The sequence below is a fragment of the Sciurus vulgaris genome, assembly GCF_902686455.1.
Source record: "Sciurus vulgaris genome assembly, chromosome: 10".
NCBI lineage: Eukaryota > Metazoa > Chordata > Mammalia > Rodentia > Sciuridae > Sciurus > Sciurus vulgaris.
In genome coordinates this window covers 115,782,748-115,803,680 of record NC_136470.1, presented here as the reverse complement: position 1 = coordinate 115,803,680, position 20,933 = coordinate 115,782,748, and the positions used below count along the sequence as shown (strand labels likewise).

At 51.2% G+C, this 20,933-nt stretch overlaps 1 protein-coding gene across 4 annotated transcripts in view; it reads left to right on the top strand.

Annotated features, from left to right (window-relative positions):
* The window catches only part of CACNA2D2 (calcium voltage-gated channel auxiliary subunit alpha2delta 2), a 137,913-nt gene that overhangs the window by 19,873 nt on the left and 97,107 nt on the right, over positions 1–20,933 (top strand). For all 4 annotated transcript variants that reach the window (XM_079155464.1, XM_079155463.1, XM_079155462.1 and 1 more), the window contains exon 2: positions 7,911–7,992. In XM_079155464.1, the coding sequence (XP_079011590.1) occupies positions 7,911–7,992 (82 nt within the window). The remainder of the gene's footprint in view (positions 1–7,910; positions 7,993–20,933) is intronic.

Genomic DNA, 20,933 nt, shown 5'->3' with positions numbered 1-20,933 from the left:
ACCTGAACAGAGAGATCAACCTTTGATCCTCCAGCTGAGGTGGGAAGATGAAGGGTGGGGAGGAAGTAGGGAGTGGGCCCAGAGGGAGGTCAGGATCTCAGCTTCAGATGCATTCAGAAGCCTCTTAGACACCCAAGTGCCACACCAGCAGGTAGACATTCAAGACTGGTGTCCTGAACAGAGATAGGTACCATTCCTATTGGCCTTCATGAGCAATGTGACTTTAGTCTGTGCTTGTCTCCCCCTCTGAGAATTGGGGACAACAATTTGGCTGGTGTGGAGATTAATTAAGATAGTGCAGTATGCAATCCCTGGTGTGAGAGCAAAATTGAGACCTGGAGAGGCCACACAGAGTGGGGACTAGAGGAGAGCTGACTGCTGTGTCCTTCCAGGTCATCGCCCTGGCCCTGCCCTAGACCCTCATCCCTACCTCTCCCCCAGCATTCTCTCCCCGCTCCACAGCTTCCTTCTTCACCCATTCTCGGTGCCTTCTTCAGGCCCCTTTCCTAGGACTATAGGTACTGCTGGGCAGAATTTGCTCACCTGGAAGTTGGAGCAGTCTGCCTTAGAGGCCTCTCCCTGCAGGTAGAAAATCCCAGACCAGGCTTGGTGGAGGTGAGTGCTGCTCAGGGGCTGCTCAGGAGCCCTGTGGCTATGGCTGTGACAATAAGCACATATAACAACCTTGTGCTGCTTCAGTTTATGTTACAGATGATTTACCTGAGGCCCAGAGAGGCAAAAGAATATTACCAAGGTCACACAGCAAAACCTGTCAGAAACAGAAGTCAGGCTCAGGTTGACCTTCAATGCCCTCCTCCTACTGCTGCTGGGAAATCTCTTTCACCTTTTTCAGCCTTCATGTCCCTGGCTGAGGTCTTGCTTCATCCTTGCAGTCCTCCCTTACTGCAGGTTCCTCTGTGAGCCCTTGCTCCTGCCCTGCTGATGGTGAGTGAGGCAGGGTGCTGTGTGACCCTGGACACTTTCCATGCCTCTCTGGGCCAAGCGAGTCTCTTGGGCTCTCCCAACTCTGAACAGTGTGCTCTCTGGCTCCAGGCCTGCTCCTTTGCTTTCCCCTCCTCTTCTCCCACTCCTCCAGCAGGCTGGAGTAAATATTGGGCTGGACCTGGTGCCCTAATTAAAGTCGAATGACAGTTCACTGTTAGTCTGAGGGGGGAGGCTCAAGCTTGCTGCCTCCCAGCCAAGTGCCAATTAGAAAGTTTTTTTCTTAGCAAAGAAAGGAAAGGGACAGCCCCGTAATTAATAACCTCATTAAGGAACAGTATTTGGGCAGGGTCCCAAGACACACATAGATGAGGCCGGTGGATTTGGACTATTTCAAGCTTCAGCAACACTAGCCTCTCCCAGCTCCTCAGGGTCTTTGAGCTCCCTGGTGACTAATGGGCTGCATTTGTGTGCATGGGATTGCAGGGCTGGGGAGAGGGGTGGGGGAGCTACGATCCAGGAGGGTTTTTTTTTTTCCTTTCTGGTACTGGGAATTGAACTTAGGGCCTCTGGCATGCTAGGCAAGTACTCTACCATTGAGCCACATCCCCATCCTGTTTTTTAAATTTTCATTTTGAGATTTTTTGTTTTGTTTTTGCGGTGCTGGGGATTGAACCCAGAGCCTTGTGCTTGCAAGGCAAGCACTCTACCAACTGAGCTATATCCCCAGCCCTAAATTTTCATTTTGAGGCAGGGTCTTGCTAAGTTGTCCAGACTGCCTTGGAATTTGTGATCCTCCTGCCTTAGGCTCTAGGAAGCTTCATGTTGCTCATTCTAAAGGTTCCTTTAACTGAGCACAAACAGGTTGAAGATAGCCAGTCCCCTTTGAGTTCTGCTTATGCCTGGGTGGGTGGCTAGCAGGGGAGCCAGTTGAGTGAGCATGTTCCTCTTACTCGGCTTCTCTTTCCCCTCCATGGTGTGTGCAGTGCCAGGCCAGTGTTGCCTCTCTAATCTTACCAGACTCCATGGCTTGACCCCCTTGGCCTCTGGGGAGGAAGTGACTTTGGCTTAGACTGTTGCCTTCTGCCGCACTATTGTTCTTGAGAGGTTGTGATCAAGTCAGGATGGGGACCCTGCCCTAGCCATTAAGTCCTTAGAAGATGCTCAGGCCCAAGAGTCTTCTCTGCTGAGTTGACAAGCAAGAAAGGTACCCTGGGCATGGGAAGCCCTGCCCTTGCCCAGGGCTCCCAGGGCAGGGTGCTACATGGGGCCTCCCCTGAGTCAAGGTCTCAGCCTACCTGGAGGATCAGCCAGGAGAGAGACTGGACAGTGGGGAGAGCACCTGTGTGTAGGTGAGTGTGTGGGACAGCTGTCATTGCTAGTGTTCCTTACATGGGGTAGGGCTTCTACTTGCCTTCTCTTTGGGTCCTGGGAGGTGGACAAGTTGGTGAATTTCATTTTCCAGATGAGAAAAGTGAAGCCTAAGAGAACACCACTGGTCCAAGGTCTTGGAAGATCCAGGGCTGGATCTGAGCATTCAGGTACAAAAGACATCTGCCCAAGTGATCAGGGAGGACTCCTCAGTGGAGGTGGCCCCTGGGGATGCCATGATTCTTGAGGGCAACTTTGAACTTTCTGCCATTTGTACCTGGGCTGGGGCCCAGAGGAGGGCCAGCTGGGTCCCAAGCCCTGCTTTGGGCTGACTGCAGCCTACTCTCTGAGCTCTGAGTGACTGTCAGGGAGCACACCCTTTCCAGGCAGGAATGAAGTAGTGGCCGCCTTACCCACCACGAACCTCTCTTCCCATGGCCGGGTCAGCCTAACCAGGGTTCTGGAGACCCTCTTGAATCTGCATCTTTCCATCTGTCCCTCCTGCACCACTCCCCCTCCTACTCTTTTTTCCTTTCAGAAGACTGCGAAGGCGCCCAGGTGGGAGGTGGCAGGCCAGCTGAAATATAATCAGAATAATTAAATAGCACTTTATTTTAAATTGTTGCCTCCCCCAGAACTGGGAGAATAATTGGCCAGCCTGTCACTAGAGAAGCAAGAGACCTGGGGCCCCCGCCATTGCCAAGCTTGGTTCACTGTGCCCTTGGCAGCAAGTGGTTTCCTCTGTGCCTGCTCCCTCACACCCTTTGCCTGCCGTCGCAGAGCCCTATCCTAGAGTCCACCACCCCTCCTGCTTCACCTGTTGTCCTGCCCTTGGTGTCCACCCCTTCCCCTCAAACACCATGGCTGCCCTGCTAAGCTGAGGGGAGGGCTAGAGCTGGGTTGTAGTCCCCTGGTGGGGCAGGGCTTATCCAGTCAGACTGCCTGCTAAAGGCAACAGGGCTTTGATGCAAAAAAAGTCACAAAAAAATGTCCTCCTGTATGTGGTGATAGCGGCCTACAGAGGCAGAACTTGGAGGTTCCAAGTCCCTCACTGCCTACCAGGCCTTGGCCTCTTCTGGGCCTGCCCCCAGTCTGCTCTGAACAAAGCCCCTGTCCCTTCCCTTCTTGCCCCTCTGCTGGGTCCAGCCGCCCACACCCATCCGTGCCCTCTGAGGGTGAACCTGCGGTGTCACCTGTCTCTGGTTTTTTGATTTGTTTAATTATAGATGAGTTTTCTGCATAATTTATTCCAAAAGCCTGGATTATACTGTACAATTAAATCACATTCTGATCAACAACTTCACATATAAAATTAACAACTGGCAACAGTTTAATCTATGCTGCTGCATCTGCACATGGGCTTTTTCATTTTTCCCCCTCCATCCCTCTCTCATCCTCCTCTCCTCTCTGCCCTCCTCCTGCCTCCCATCCCCTCTGGATGAGCATTTGCAGCTGGTCTTGAAGCTAGAGGCCCCCACCTGAGTGTTCTGTCCTCCCAGACTTCTAGCTGTGGTCTCAATGGTTTTATCTGTTAAAGGGGTCCTCAACCTCAGCTCCCCAGCCTACTCCTCAGCCCAGCTCCCTCCCTACTCCTCTTAGTTCTGGAGACCAAGGCCTGGCATCCCACAGCGCATGGTGTCCTCTTCTTTACTGCTGGGCTGCCTCAGCCTGCCAGGCCTTTTCTGAAGCACTCTCCCTCCAGCCACCCTCCCCCAGATGCAAGAATTCATTGAGGATTTTCTGAGCATTCTTTGGGTCCTGAAAAGGGCTTTACTGGATGAGCTTCTAGCCCTCAGGGGACTGCCTAGTAACAATACTATCCATCAAGGTGTCCGTGTGCATTTGTCCATTACAACTGTCCAGCCAGTCATTATTATCCCTGTTGACAGATGGGAAAACTGAGGTTCAGAGGGGTCAGAACTCTCCAAGGTTAGTAGAGGTAGCTTCTCCTCTGAGGCTTCCCAGAGGCTGCCTTGTCCTAGAAGTAAGGGCTCATGGGTTTAACTGAGCAAGGGAGACGGGCCTGGCTTCTAAGTTTATAACACTGCATCCATCCTCACTAGGGGCCTCGGTTTTCTTGTCTGTGAAATGGGGCTGCATTGCTTTCACTGCCCTAGTTTAGGCACATTGGAGGATGAGGCTCAGCTGCCAGCCTCTCACACCCGCACCAGTGATGAGGTGCCTTCAGCCCTGACTGCATGTCTCCTCACTGAGGCTCTCTCCCCTCACTGTCATGCTAATTTGGCACTTATAAGTACTTAGAGATAGCAGTGTCATCTCAGTGAAAAGCATGGAAAATCACAAGGATGTGGGGAGCTAGCAGGTAAACGTCTCTGTTGGGAGTATGACCCATGGACCACACCATCTAGCCAAGAGATACTGGCAAAGCCAGGCACTTGGACCCAAGTTGACAGGATCCTGGGCAGAATTTGGTCAGTTTGCCTTCCACCCTATGGGGCTGCGGATCATGATGCATCCCTTGTTCTTCGAAAACCTCCACACCCTTCTGTGTGAGTAAGGGCACCTGTGCCTGCTAAGGTTAGACTTGGCTTGGTGGGTGGCTTCTCCAGCCTCAAGGCAGGAACATTGAGGGGGTATAATAACCTCCTGGCCTTCTTGGTATCCATGTGTCACCACCCCCACCCAGAGCCAGTACTGGAACACTGGCCAAACCCTAGAACCCACAAAGTTATATCTGTGACAATGAAATGAATTATCTATCATATTCTTTTTAATTCTAGGACACGCACAGTGCCTTCCTAATTGGGTTTGATTTAAGTGAAGAATCAAAGTAACCTGTTTCCCCTATCATTGTGCTAATGGGCAGTAAGTTCAGGCCTAGGGTCTGCCTGTCAGACCCAGGATGCCAAACCAAGGACTAGAGCCACCCTTAGACCATGAGAGTGTATGTGTGTGTCCAGACATATCATGGCAGGCCACTCCATGCAGCCCATGGTAAGAGTCTAGAGCTGCTCAGCCTGGAGGTGGGAGCACAGGGACTCTGTGTGTGTGTGTGGGGGGGGTGGACTAAGAAAAAGAGACTAGGAGGGACAGGGAATGCATATGTGTATCTTAACCTTGGGGAAGAATTGGACTTTATCTTGAGGTGTAGTTCTTCTAAAAATTATTTTAGTGTTGAAAGAGACGTTTTTACGTGAAATGATGGTGATTATAATAATACTGTGTTGTCTGAAAGAGGAAATAAAATACTTTTCATCCAATTAATTTTCTTTTACTTATCTGTAAAATCCCAGAAACAAACTTATAGGCATACTAGAAGAGTCCAGGGTCTGGGCTGGAAATGCTGCCAGTTTGCTCTTTTGTGGGGCTCTTTTGTACTGTACTTTTTAGCATTTGCCAGTTTCTGTGATGTAAATGTTCCCACTATGATCTCAAGCCTAACACTAAGGTGCTAGCACTAAATGTAGAACTGGAAAGAGGTGCAAATAGTTTGCTATTATGTGTCATCTTTTGAGACTCGGTACACTTCTGGAACAAGTCCTGTGTCTATCCCTTCCTGGATGAATGACCTTGGACTGGTCACTTATAGCTTCTGAGCCTCAGTTTCCTCATCTTTTAAGTTGGGGATGATAACATTTGCTTCTTTGTGAGGTTGAAGTGAGAGAGCATGTGACATGCTGGCTGTTCTTTGTACCTAATGGTTGCCCTCATACATATTAGTACAGGAAAGATTATGATTGGCATTTTGTCCCCTAGACCAGTGAATGACTAAAGTCAGTGTTAAGGCCAGGGCAGAACAATGGTTCCCTTTGGAGATCAGATCCTTGACCCTGCCCATTTGTCTGCCACCTGCCTGGCTGGACATAGGGCTATATGGCAGTTCATCCCAGTATTAAGCCCCCAGGGCCCTGCCATTTTAGGATTACAAAAGAGCCACCTGCCACATTGTTCACCCACAGCCAGGGCCAAGACATCAGTGCCTGGTGGACAGTGGCCAGGCTAAAAAGGCTCTCTATCCTCTGCTGTGCCTTGCCTGCCCCAGGCTGGCAACTGAGCCTGGTGGCCCTTCTTAGCCCTGCCTGCAGCTTGGCCTCCACCCTTACTCAGGGTTAGATCCCCCTGTGGTGGGGTGCGGAGGTGGGAATTTGGCTGTGACCCAGCCAACAACAAGCTGAAGCTAATACCTCTTTCTTTTGAAGTTGATTTTTTTTTCCCCATCATGGTCCTGATATTCAGCTTGGCAAATTGCAATTAGTGATCTGCCCGCCTCCTGCTCCAAGTTCCCATGCCAACCGACCTGGGCACACACAATGGCATGGGCCCAGCCCCCCAAGACACAAGCCTGAGGATGGATATGGGGCAAGGGGCTGGGGTGGAAATTGGGCTCTTTCCACCCAGGGAGCCAGAAGAGAGTCCTGGCATTAGGGGAGGTGGCAGGCTCAGGGAGAGGTGAGGGGACAGATGCAACCCACCTGGCATCACTGCCCTAACTGTGCCCTGTGGACTGTGCTTGACTCATGTTTATTTAAATCTCTTTGTTGACTCCTGCAGGTCTTCTCTGGAAGGGCCTCTGTTGGTGGAATGGGAGTGTGTCAAGTGGAAGGGGAAGTTGAGATACCTTTTCAGACACAAAAGGGCAGGGAGCACTGGTCATAGCAGAGAACATCTTTGGTGGTGTGGAGAACATCTCTGGCCGGTCCCCAGTGAGAGCTCACCTGATGGCACTGTCTGAAGGCAGTGGTCACGGGAGCAGTGAGGCCTCTCCCCAGATGCCTTCCTTATCCTGGGTGTAGGGCTGAAAATACAGAGCTATGTGGCCACCTGTCCATCCTGTACCCTCAAAGAGATCCCTGTACAGTACCTCTTGCTTACCTATTCTCCTGTGTTCTTGTGACACTCTAAGAAGTAGCCCCAGATTATTCCCAGATTGCAGAAGAAGAAGCTGAGACAGGATGGGTTAAAACCATCCTAGTGGGAGGGAGACCTGCTCAGACTTGTGGCTCAGGTGAAGGATTCATGGGGGCTTTCCAGGCCTCCAGAAAGTGGAAGGACCGTCTTCACTGCACCCATGGATGGGTGCATGCTGGACATCCAGTGAAAAACTTAAAATAAGCATCTGTCTACCAGGGTATGGGACAGATGAGGACCATCTGAGCTGGAAGATCTCTATGTGTACCGCTCATATGAGGCCCAGAAAGTCAGGGATCTGTCCCAGGTTACATAACAGCTTGGTGGTGACAGCAGTTTTCCCCTCCTTCCCCAGGCCCCACCTGGCTCCTTCATGCCTTCCTCTTCCTTGGTGTCCAGAAATCCCCATGTTCATAGCAGCTACATCAAGGGCAGGCTCTTCATAGTGAAAAATAGTCTCCCTAGGCTTCTTGGAACTGATGAACTCCCTCAGAACATTTACAATATACTCCTCTCTCCTCCTCTGCTGCCCGACAGCACATGAGGAGAGCCTAGGCCACTTGGCTGGACTTCAAAGAGAATCACAGGTGCATTCTGGTTCCTTGCCTCTCTTTCTCCTCTAGGGAACTGAGTAGAGTGTCTGCTCTGGTTTCCTGTGGGTGACAGGGGCTGGGCTGTCCCACCGCCAGTGGATCCTCCTAACATCTCTCTCTTCTTTCTGTACACAGAATGCAGCACTGGGCCCGCCGCCTAGAGCAGGAGATTGACGGTGTGATGCGGATTTTTGGAGGCGCCCAGCAGCTCCGGGAGGTAAGCCTGGCATTCATGCTTTTCCTTCAGGGACCTCTTCAAAGTGGGAATGGGAAAAGGGTTCAGAAACAAAGAGTGGAAGATTTGGCATTGCTGAGTTCCTGGCATGGTAGGGCACCACTGGACCCAAAGCAGGAACTCCTATAGGTCACAAGGTAACTGTCCGAGCAGTGACCTGTTGGCTCTGATGACCCTTGTTTCTGAGAGAGTGTTGGGGTTTTTCGGGTTTCCAGGTGAGTGAGCTCTGTGTTTGAGGCAGCACACAGGGTGGGAGCCCAGGCCCTTGAGGGGCCAGTGAGTATGTGTGGAAGCCCAAGGGATAAACTGTGAAATGAATGGACTGGCCAGGGCAAAGGAGACTGGGTCAACCAGCCTGGGGCCAACCCTCTAGGTACTGGAGCCCTCAAGGAATGGCAAGCCTGCATTTAGTGGGCCGTGGGATCAAGGTGCAGGAGGGGTGATTGATTAAGCACCAGCAACCACATTCATCCTGGGAGATTATGTTAATGTTTGAAATAGTGATGTGAAGAGCAGGTCATCATTCACCCCCAGAAGGCTGCAAAATGTGTTGCTGTCAGGCTACGGGCTGAGCTGTCACTCTTTAGGTGGAAATGCAGAAGCTCAGAGAGCTGAACTCCTGGAGTGGTGGGGGAGGGATTCCCATGGATTTGTTCCCTGGGGCATGGACCTGGGAGGTCCTGTCCACACCTGAGGGATCTCCTGCCAATAGTTAGCCTGGGGACAGCAGAGAAGACCTAGTTACTGTTGGGGGTTCAGTGGAGAGTCCAGGCCCAGTCTTTTGTGATTAGATGATCTTGATCAAAGTAGGAGTCAGCAGATGTAACCTCTGGGGGCAGGGACTTGTGGGGGTTGTCCTCAGTCCTTTTCCCATGCTTAACTTCTAGCCGGTGCCCAGGAAATGAGAGCAGTGGTGAGTGTGTTGACATCATTCGTGGATATAGAACCTCTGGCACAAATGTGGCTAATCAGAGGTGGTTAATGAGGGGGTGACATGGCAGAGGGGGGTTACCCAGGTCTAGAGGTCTGAGTCAGCAGCTTGCTTGATGTCCTCCCCCAGTGACCCAGGTCTCAGAGCCTCCCTCTTTTGGTTCCTGGACTTGTACAGCAGTAGCCCCAACACATTCTTCCTGTGAACTCTCCATGACTCAGCTGCGCTTGGAAGCTTGCAGAGCTTCCAGAGAAAGCTCTGTAGGAAGCTGTTCCGGAACAGGAGTCAATTTAGGCTCAGGAATAGCACTCAGCACTAACCAGGCTCTAAGTGGGCACTGCCAAGTGCTGCCATGTAGGTTAATGAAGGGATGATGGTTCCCTGGAACGTGCCTCATGCACCTTTCCAAGTTTCATATCAGAATATTAGATGTACCATTTAAGAATACTCCATGATTTGAATCCTCATCTCAAGGATGTTGTTTGTTTTGTACTTGTGGACAACTTAAATCCTGAATGTTTGTCTATGAGAAATAAGTACACACTTCATGCCTGTCTTGGATCCATCTGGACCAGTGAGCTTCCTGGATGGAGAGGACCAGAGATAGAATCCTGGCTTGGCATAATTGTTATGTGTCCCTTGTTGATCCTGGACTCTCTCTGATCTTCATTTCTGATCCATGGCAGTGCTGCTAAAACTGACTGGAAAATGAGGTGGTGAGAACGGCAGTGGACAGGCTGGTGCTATTTGTTCCCTTTTCTTGAAATCAAATTAGACTTTCCCTTGTTGATCACTTTCACTCCCAGGATGTGGACCCTTCCTGTCATATGGAACTAGAGTGATTCCAGGGCCTTTCATCCGTTAGCCATGTCTTCCCTCATCCCCACCTGCCAACAGCAACCAAGCTGTCATGCAGGACACATTGGGGCTTTGAACTCCTGTTCCAAGGTGCTGCTCCTCCTCTAACTGTGAGCCTGGGGCAGTGTGGAGCTGGACTGAAGCAGGGCTGTGCTTGGTGTGGCAGACAGGAAGGCAAGCAGAGAAGTGCTGACCCAGCGTCCACTCCTCCCTCCAGCCCCTCCACTGCCTACGGCTGCCAGCTCTGTCCTGCTCTAGTTTTTTCTCACCTGCTTCCTCAGCTTCTTACTTCCGGCTGACAGCTCTGGTGCTGCTTCTTGGCACAGGGCACTATGATAAGGTACATGGGTAGGGGTAGGGACAGGGGCCCAGCATTAGAGTTCTAGAAAAAGAGGGCATTCCTGTGGGAATAGGAAGGAGCTGGCAGTAGGATCCCCCCGTTTCCTGGCTCACACCCTACACTGATCCTCACACTATTGCTATTCTTCCAGTACACATGAGAGGGCCCATGTACCCAGCCCATGCCTGACTCTGACAGGTCAGGAGGATTCTTGGAGCAGAGCCCTGACCAGCTGCTCATGCTGCTGTGGACCCTGGCACCAATGCTGCCAAGTTGACAGCCTTGGTCCCCCCTGGGGCTGCACCTCTACTGTCCCCTCTGACTGATTCTAAGCTGTCCCCAAACACCTGCAGCTGGGGTGATTTTGGCATCTGAGCCCCCTCTGAGCCTGCCTGTCCCACTCCTAGAGGCTGCCCCACCCCCAATAACTTGGAGCCTTGAGGGCTGGCAGCTGCAAAAGAGCAGAAACTGCAGACAGTGGCATTTGGGAGCATTTTCCTTGCCTTGGCATTTTCCTCTTCCCGACCTTACCATAACCCCATGAGGGCATGATTGGGAGCAGTCTGTGGCCCATTTACAAGTTGGAAGCTATGGAAAATCTTGTCAGGGTATGGGGTCAATCTAAAGACCCCATAGAATTTCCTCATTTAACCCTTGGACTAGCACCTAGCCCGAGCTCCTGCTATGAGCTGGTGCTCATGTGCCATCCCCACCCCATGCTCAGCTAGACACCTCTGCACCACTCCTGGGTACCCCAGCCTCACCCCCCAGACCTGGTTCACTCTTGCCCTGAACAGGCCACAAAAGTGTGGACCCTGAGAAGTCTGCCCCCTCCTTCAGAGCCCCTGGGGCTGAGCAAGCTCTTCTGATCCCCTTCTCCACCCTCCCCCATCAGCACCATATTGTCCCCATCCTGCAGGGAGAGCAGAGAGCATATGCTGGGGCTCAGAGCTCATTTACATAATGAGGCTGATCAGGATGAATAATTCATCAGGTACCTGGGGGTGCACTGGTAGGATGTGGAGATGGGCAGGTCTCCCATCTCTGAAACACAGGTCACTCTGATGGGTGCAGGCAGGGACCTACCTCTGCTTACTGGGTGTCTAGAATACAAGAGGAACAACTCTAGGGACCTTGTGGGAAAGTAAAGCGGGAGAGATTATCATCTATGAGGAAGAACCAGTTGGCTCCTCAACCCTGGGGTAGGTTTCTGACCTGCTGAGATACCTTCTTTTTTCCACCCTTGGAGGGGAGAAGACCCTCTTCCTGGGTAGAGGTAGGGTGAGGAAGAGCTGCCTGTCCAGAACTGGCCAGGGAGCAGAGATCTGGGATGATCCAATCTGGGGATTGCAGGCTACCCTCTGAGAAGTCTCAATCCAGGTCTAAACTAATGGGGGCCTTTCCCAGTTCATGTCAACCCCCTGTACCTCACCTGCCAGTCCAAGTAGAAATGGCATATTTCTGTACTCACTTGCCAGGCTGCTTCTGCCCCCATTATGACTTTAGCTCAGCTACATACTGCTGGTTAGTCCCTTGGCCCTATCATATAAGTGGGTAAACCAAGCCCCTGGCCACCATCTCCACAGGCCAGTCCTATCCTGGAGCCCTGGCAAGCCAGCCCTGAGTGGTAGTGGTCATGGTGGCAAGGTAGCAAGGCAGAAGAGCCATCCTGGGGTAGCATCTCCCCTGGATTGTTGAGACTGCCTCCATGCAGAGAAGGACCCTAGGGATTGAAGATTCTCAGCTGAGTCTCCTGTTTTCCTCTCCCTCTGCTGTGCCTCTCTGGACAGTCATGGTTGTTCAAGCCCATGGTATCCGTGGGCCACTACCTCTACTGGTACACTCCACGAATGACATTTCTGAACCAGTGACAGTACCATAGTCCTGCCTCTTCTTGTCTGCCCCTGGTCATCACTGGAGCCCATTTGGTCATGGACCAAAATCTGGCCAAACCCAGGGATACTATCCTCTGGGGCCCAGGGAGGCAGGACAGAGTCTTTCTGCAGGTTCCTGCTCCTCTCCATCCCCTTTCCCCAGATCGCACCTCCGCACACTCACACACTGGCTGTGGTAGTGCTGGCTGAGGCTTTGGTCTATCCCTACTGGGGAGAGTACTCTGGGCATCTATGCAGTGCACAAGAGTGCAGGGAACCTCAGAAACAAAGGGGCTAGAGCAGAAGATGTAGACAGAAGCTGAGGTACAGGGAATAGAAGCAGTCACAGGGCAGCCAGGCAAGGGGGACACAGGTTGTGACCCCAGGTCCCTCAGTTGATCCTTCCGTCAGGGTACTATGATTCACATAAGTCCCTGATTGGCAGGCAGCAGGTCCTTGGCCAGGCAGATACCTACCCACACAGGACTGGCATTCAGGGGATGGTTAAGGAGTTCCACCCAAGCCCTTTCTAGTTCCTTGCTAGGGCCCCTGCAGTCCAGGAACTGTTGTCATAGGGGCTGTGCACATACTCATCATGCAGCCCCTACCCCTCCATCCAGCCACCTCCTGGGTAGTGCTCTCCTCTCTCCTGGTACAGATGATCAAGATGTGGAATGTGTCGGGTGGGGGGAGGGGTGGGCTTGGGTGTGAAATATGCCGCTGGGTAAGGATTGCTGTTGCTTGCCTCCCTAAAAACCCACATATATTATTCTTTAATGGAAAGTTAATTGTCTTATTATTCCCTCCATATGGTCCTCTTCCTCAGCACCCAGCGGGGATGCATGAGGCTAGGGGGGGCTCCTGGGAGGGCGTCTGAACGTGATGAGGCTGCTGCTTGAACATAATTGGGTACAGAGAGACGGATGCATAGGAGCCTGGTCAAGCCCTGCCTGGACCCACTTTTTGTCCCCTCCAGCCAAGCCTGCTCCCCACCTCTTTCTTACCCTGGAGGTGGCCTCTCTAATCCACTGTAACATTGTAAGGTTCAGAATGCTGTCTCCTCTCTTTTCTGAGTACTGTGTGAGGAAACACGGCTTTGGATGGGAAATTGGTTATTGCCCTCCTGCTACCCCCATTCCCCACTGTCCCTGAACATACATTCTGCATTATGGCTTATCTGCTTTGTGGCTTACAGGAAAAATGTCTTTTTTTTTTTTTTTTTTTTTTTTATTGAACCCAGAGACACTTAACCACTGAACCACATCCCCAGCTCTTTTTATCTTTTATTTTAAGAGACAGAGTTTCACTAAGTTGCTGAGGCTGGTGTTGAACTTGCAATCCTCCTGCCTTAGCCTTCCAAATTGCTGGTATTACAGGTGTGCATCACCATGCCCCACTAAAATATGTCTGTTTTTGAGCTTTTCTAAAGCCATTATCCATGGCAGAAACTCCTGCCTGAGGCCAGCTGGGCTTAGGCCCCCCTACCCTTCCACACACCCCAGCAGAAGGGGCATGCAGGGAGGTCAGTTGTGGAGGAGGGCTGCCCTGGGACACTTCCCCAAGGGGGGATCATGCTGACCACCCCTTCCTTGGTACCAGCCCCATAGAGGCTTCCATACCTCCGTGGCTCCTCTAAGGCTGCTGAGGTTGAGCTGGGTACTGGTGCCCTCCTCAGCTCCCTGTTCTCCAGCTCAAGCTTCTCTGGCTGCTGCCTGGGAGTGTGAGGGTATCATGTCAGAACAGCCTCATAGCAGTTGGAGGATATGGTGACTGGAAGGTTCAGAAGGCCTATTGCTGCTGGATTCTTGGCAGGGGAAGGCTGAGACAGGGAGCCATTTTGGGATTCTGGGTAACCTCAGCAGGGAGTTGCTGCCCAGGTCTCTGTGGAATCCATGGGTGTGGAAGGAATGAATCCATGGGAGAGCCTCCCTGGGTGGGATGAGCCAGTGTCACAAGTATGAAGAGAGGAGCCTCTGGCTTCCAGCTTGTACCAAGAGGTCACTGTGAAGGCACATCCAAGGTCAGTTCCAAAGGGACGGAGAACAGAGTGCTTGCTGTGTCTTCTGAAGGCAGGGCCTCCATGTGGCCCCAGAGCTAAGGTGAATCTGAAGTTGAACCTAGGGCCCATGCCATGAGTAGCAAGTGAATGGTGGAGTGTTATGAAAAGAGTGATGTGACTAGGAATGTCAGGACTGGGCTTTTGCATACTGTGGGACCTGGAGTTGTGGTCCTGCCTCTCTGAGTTTTAATTCCCCCACCTGTGAAATGGGGATATAGGTAGTCCTATCCTCATGGAAAATGTGAGGATCTCAGAGAAGCGGAAACAAGGAATTGCTACAGAGCCCCACGAATGTGGGAGTGCCTTTGTGCCCCCAAATCAATTGCCTGCCCTACCAGGGATTAGTCATAGTTTTGGAAAATTCAGATGCCCAAGATGTCTGGCTCAGCCCAGGAGTTTAAATATTCATCCCTCTTCTCATCTGGCCATGACATCTTTTGGGAACAAAGGCCATCAAGCTGGAGCAGGGCTTGAAGAAGTATGGCCTGTGAATCAGCTTCTTTGGTCAGAAATCCAGGAATCCAGCTTCAGAGGCACCCCTGAGAAGGAGGTGGCAGAGACAAAGCAAAGGTCCAACACCCATAAGGTCCTGCATTGATTTCTTCATGCAATAAATCAGCAGCTTGTTTCTCAGGCCCTGTGAGCAGGGAATGGGGACAAAGACACCTATCTGTGAGTTGTCCTCAGATGTTGGCCTTAGGAATAGAAAGGTTGGTGGATCAGAAAGTGGCATGGCTGAGGATCAGAGGTTCTTCAGGATGGTAGTTTGAGGGATCTCTGGAAGGTTCTGTGATTGGGGGTTCCTCATTTTAAAGAAGAGACAGTCTCAGGCCATGAACAGAATCAGTCAGAGCAGACAGCACTACTCTACTTGAAGAATTCTGCTTGGGAACCCTTGACTTCACTGCAGGACCCTTCCCTGAAGTGAAGGCACCTCAGTCCTTTCGTCTTAGGAATTTGGGAGGTTTGTCTATCTGCTGTTCCTAAAGCAAGACCCATACTCCCCCCATACACATGGGAAGAGTTTTATAGTGAACATACAGTCTCTCCTCTGGGGTTCCTAGAGAGTCCATCCTTGCAGCAAAACCACAGGACTCAGTTCCCAAGAGGACCCAGCCTTTGCAGCTTGTGGAGGTGGCCAGGGTTTGCTCCCTTCCCAGAGCCTCTGCACCCATTTCTGAAGAGTGATGCAGCTGCTATCTCCAGAGCCAGGGGCTGGACTGGATGATCTGGGTGGGAGATGGGGGATGGGGATGGGGGACCCAATGGGTTTCTGTGCTGCTGGGGATTGTTGACCTGATCTTCATTTCTCTCCCCTCTTCCACTCCCATCATCCCTGGATCCATGGCAGCCATGGGGACACTTGCCTCAGATTCATGGAGCCCCAAGCACTTGGCAGAGGCAGAGAAGTAATTGGTTTTGACATACCACAGCCGGCCCCAGGGGCAGCATGAACTGCATTTACCACAACCAGACAGGAAATGGAGGCTTAGTGTGGCCTTCCTCTACTTTCTCTGAGTATGGCTGCCTTTTCCTTATGAGCAGAGATTCCAAATTTAGAGAAAGTTACAGAGACACAAACTTTCTATCTTATATCTCTCTCCCAGCTCCGAGACCTGGTGGTTCTTCATGAAGGGGGGCCAGCCTGCTCCATGTAGAGGAGGGAAACTGAGGCAGTAGGTGGATCCTGGGAAGACCCCTGAGGCCCTGTCCTTTGTCTATCCTTGATTTTTCATGATACAAAGAGGCAAATGACTGACCCTCAGGGATTGAGCACCTGGCCTTACTATGCACATCAGGATGAGAGGATGCAGAGTCTGAGGGGAGAAGCAGACTGTGAACACACATGTGCATGCAGTGTACATGTGTGCATATAGATGCTCCCAAGGCTGGCACTGAGTAGGTGCTCAACTAGTAACTGCTCCATGACTGGATAAGAAAAGGGGCAGGCATTTCAGGACTGAGAAGTGAGTCTGACTGTCCCACAGGGCCTTGGGCACCATCTGACCTCACATAGGGAAGCTGAGATCAATGCATCAGGGTTGAACCTTGGTGCCAGATACCCTGGAGCTTGTTGCCGTGGAAAAGTGGGCTTATGTGGGATGATCAAAACTTGGGCCCATATAGGTGATCTCTTGATTGATTTTTGTGAGGAAATAGAGGGATCCCTGGAGAAGAGCTGGGTGTACTGTCTTCCTACAAGGCAGGCTGAAGCCAAGGAAACTGGGCTGTTCCCAGAGTCACTTGAAGGCTTGGCTAAGGTTTGTAGCTCTGGGCAGGGGAGCAAGAAGCCTTTCTTAGGCATTTGAGCTTCCCATCTGTCCTTGTGTCCCCTTCTCCCTTATTCTTACTGTACATTTTCTTCCAGATCCACTAGCTACTCTCCTCACTTACCATCCCCTCCAGGCCTTACCCGGGCTTTAAGCCCAGACCACAGCTTTCCTCCTCCAGGAAGCCATCCACACCAATTCTAAAGCCAGGAGACTCCCCACTCCTGTCAGCTTTTGCATCATTCTGGAACTCATCAGCTGCCAGAAGTCTCTGACTGGCCTAACCTAGTGATCCCACCATATGGGTTATAGAGTCCATGACCAGAGGGCAGGGTCATGCCCAGGCTTTCCAGGAATTCATGGGGAATCAGCTTGCCCATGGCTCACTAAAGACATAGTTCCTGACAAGCTGAGGTTTGTGTGACCATTGTGTGTGGAAGAGTATGAGAAATGCTGATGGAGAATGTGAGCACACCTACGTGTACAAGTAGAAGAGAGCATGTGAACCTGGGCATAGGTACTGCAAATGGGAGCATGAACAGGTGAGCATTTGTGTGACCATAGACAGGAGTCACATCTGCATATGTGCCCCACATAAGGGTGTGACCAGGCAAGTGTGTGCATGTGTGTGCCTGTGGATGCGCCTGTGGTTCTGAGCGCTGCCTGTGCATAGGGTAGAATGGGACTGGGAGAGGAAGTATCACCTGAGCAGGTGAGAACTACTTAGCTGATTAATTAGCAAAGCTGAAAAGAGCACAGATACACACACACACACACACACACACACACACACACACACACATATACTATTTCTCCATGCCTGGTGAGCATCCCCCCAGTTCATTGCCTGACAGTGTACTCAGTCACCCTGTGGTGGGGGGAGGATGCTAGTCAGCTGTGTGTCTGAGTCCTGAGATGGGACTGGACAGAGTGACCCCACTGTGGAGGCCTGCTGTCATAGGCCTTGTGCAGGATAGTTCTTATTATTCCCAATTTAGTGTCATAGAGGTTGGGTGGTGAGGCTGTCCAAGAATTTGTCCCTATTTCATAGAGGAGCTGTGACTCCTAAGGAGGCATTGACCAAGAGCTGTATTTCTAGGTTCTGGTCCTCCTGGTGCAGGGGGCACCCTTCTCAATCTGTGGGCATGGTCAGACTCTTCTCAGGTAGGCTTTGGCAGCCCATACTGCCCTTTGCTGGGATTCACCAAAGAGTTAACCTTCTGAAAATAGGGGGACAGCCAGGTGCCTGCCAGCTTAGAGCAGATCTAGAGTCTCAAGGAGGTGTCTTCTACAGTGAAGGACAAACTTATAATCCCCAAGTACTTATCACCAGCCATTTTCCTCCTCATGCCCTGCATGAGGGACCCGATCCTCCAGAAGCCTGTATAATACCTCCCCTCTCCTGTCTCTGAAAAGTGAGGGTCCCTTTCTCCCCAGGTCCTGAAGCCCTGTGGATCACTGTAATTGGAGCTTCTCCTTCTCTGTACCCTTCATTCAAGCACAACTCTCAAGGCATTCTCTCAATCCTGTCCCTGAGTCCTAGAGTCTGGGGTCTATGTTGACTCCTGACATACAGGCCTGCCACCCTCTCACATTGCCCCTCAAAGACCCCTGGCCCTGCCACCACACTGCATCTCCATGCAAGGAGACCCGAAAGCTTGGTCAAGTGGCAGCCACTTGCCTCTTGATCAGGTGTTGACAGAGGAGCTGTCATTATGCTCCATCTATAGGCATGAAATAAATTGGTGTGCAGTGAATTTATTCTTTTTAAAGAGGGACTTTCACACTGGGGAAAACTTTTTAAAAGAACATTTATATAAAAAGCAATTACCGTGCCAGTAATTTTTATGTATTCTACCCCTTTCATTGCTGCCTTTGTGTTTGAATGTGACCACCTCCCAGGGGGCCTTGCAGCCTGGCTCAGCGGCTCCCAGCCTCCCAGCCTCCCAGCCACAGCTTCCTGCCTGCTTGAGCAGCCTCCTCCTCCAGGAAGGATCAGGGTGTAGGGCCCAGGCCCAGCAGGGATGTAGAATTCCAAGGGCATGGCTGAGCAGATTTGTGTTTCAAACTTGGGTGCTTTGGAAAAATCCTGTGTGCAGTCTGTGCTGAGGTTGCTCCAGTCCCGGTCCCAACCCTGGCGCATCCTTTCTAGGTCCTTCTTGGCAGCAGCTGAGCACTTAAGGGCCCTCCTTCCCAGCAGCCTCACAGCCCAGTTCAATAAGGGAGGAGGCAGTGGTGTGGGAGCAGGTATTTTCCCTCCCAAGGAGCCACTAAAGGAGCCACTAACGGGCACCCTGCTTCCCCAGCTATTATTGCTCTCACACTTGATGCATTATGCAAATTGTCTCCACTGTTAAGTGGTGGAGGAACTGCTCAGGGGGAACAAGGCAGCAAGGTCTAGAGCCTTCTGGTGGGGAGGCAGGAGTCAGGCCCTGAAAACTCACTGCTCTGTATCAAGGAAGATCTGATAGCCTCCACCCTCAGACTAGGACCTCAGGGGCTTGTATGCTGTCTGTTTGCCCCTCATATACCAGCTTTTTGAAGGTAATAGCTATACCCCCACAACAGATGGGGGCTCCCCAAAGGCTGTCTCATCAGATTGGGGCTTTACCTCCCACCTCAGACTACCCCACACTTGCCCACCAAGCCTCCTTAGAAACCTTTGGCAGGGTTAGAAAAGGTCATGTCAACAAGGCTGGGTGACCTGCTGCCAACCTGGATCCCTTCCAAAGTGAATGTCTGGTGAACATGGGATCTGGAAAGGTGGATATTTGGGGCAACCCCACATTCCTGGGGCATCAGCCGACTTTTGAGTCCCTGGAGGACAGTAGTCTCACAGAGGCATGTGAGAGCATGAAAGTCCCCAGGCCTGGTCAAGACCTGGTTAATGATGGGACCCACCTGGCTTTTGTTTTTGAGACATATGATTTCCTGGGGGAACAGAGTCTGCCTAACAGGTTTGGATCCAGCATCTCGCTCTTCAAGGAGCCAAGCACTCAGCTTTTTCCAAACTTTCCTGGGCCCCTCTCATGTGAGTTTAAACTTGGAATGAAGCCCGCCAGTGCAGGTCACCCACTGTGGGATTGAGGGACCCCCTTGTCCCCATATCCATTCTGCCTCTTGGATAGGTGGCCACTGAGTCAAAGGGGTCAGGGGTTTGTGGGTTTACTGGAAATTACATAAAGAGTCAGGATTCTAGGAAGGGTGTGAGAATTGGCAAAAACATTTGTAGCTACTCAGCCTTCTTTCTGGACAGTCACCCACCTTCCTGGTCCCTTCCCAGACAGGTCTGCCTGTGTGTCCAGGTAAGATGGACCATCTGACCCAGGCACAGGTTTTAACTGTGAATGTGCTCCACAGTGCATCTGTACATTGTAGAGGACTTGGAGTGTCTTCCTCCTCACTTGGCACTTCCCTTCCCCCCTGGGACTGGTGGCATTATCTCTTGGACCCCTGTGACTACGTCTTTCAACTTGCTTTCTGATTACTTCCAACTTTTGAGAAATGTTGGGGAGGGACCCCAGACCAGGGATCACAAACACCATATCGATGAAGGAGCCTAGTCTATACAGACAGCAGACCAGGGAATTGAAACCTCAAGCTGTCTTCACTTATAGTTGGAGTAAAACCAAGATGGTGAGGTCAGCTGCTGTCCTTCAGTGGCCCCTATCCTGATGCCTGAGGCTAGGGTCAAAGTAGTAAGTACTCTGTCCCTGACTCATCTGCCTACAGTATTCTCTCTTCTTTCTTCCCTCCCCTTCCTGTTTCCCTCTCCCCCACCCTTTTCCTTTTATTTCTAAATGGATTTTTTAAATTTAGGGGTTTTAATCCACATTACTCAGACACCTGGTTTAAAGTAAGGCTTTACCAGGCAAGTTGTGTTAGGGGCACAGCGGCCCCTCCTCTGCATTGCCAATTCCCCAGAGGCTGGCACTTCTAATCTCAGAGCTCCATATCTCGAAATGACATACTTATGTTGCTACTGCATGGCTGTTCAGTTTTAGGCATTATCTTCCAGCATCCCACCATGGGAGAAGAGGACTTCACTCCTCCCCACCTGCTCCACAGCCCCATCCTTGGCCCTCTAATATCATCACATTGTGATATGGTTAAGTCAGGACTCACTGATGACCTTGTCCTGACCCAGCAAATGCTATTCAGAACCGTGCCTCATAATACACACACTATTTTTTAGTTGTTTTCTCTAGGTTATAATTGTCTGGGTTTTGTTTGAGAGTTTGTTTAATTTTCTATGAACTTCTACCCGCAAACTCCCCCCATCTTATCTACCCTCTTCTCCTGCATTCAGATGCATCCAGGTCCCTATTCACCATCGGAGGAGGTTTTGCCTGGAGCCTCCTAACTTGATCCAGTGACGACTGGCTGCTCTCCCAGCCCAAAACTCAGATGTGTCCCTGGGATTTCCTTTACCTCTCTTTGGAATGAGTCCCCTTTCCTGATCCTGTGGCCTTTTCTTCCTTGGTTTCTGATTTTTCCTTTTGGTACAGAACATTTTCAGTTGACTTCCTGAGAAAGGTACATGGGAGTCAGACTTTTTTTCTTTTTTGGCACTGGAGATTGAAACCAGAGT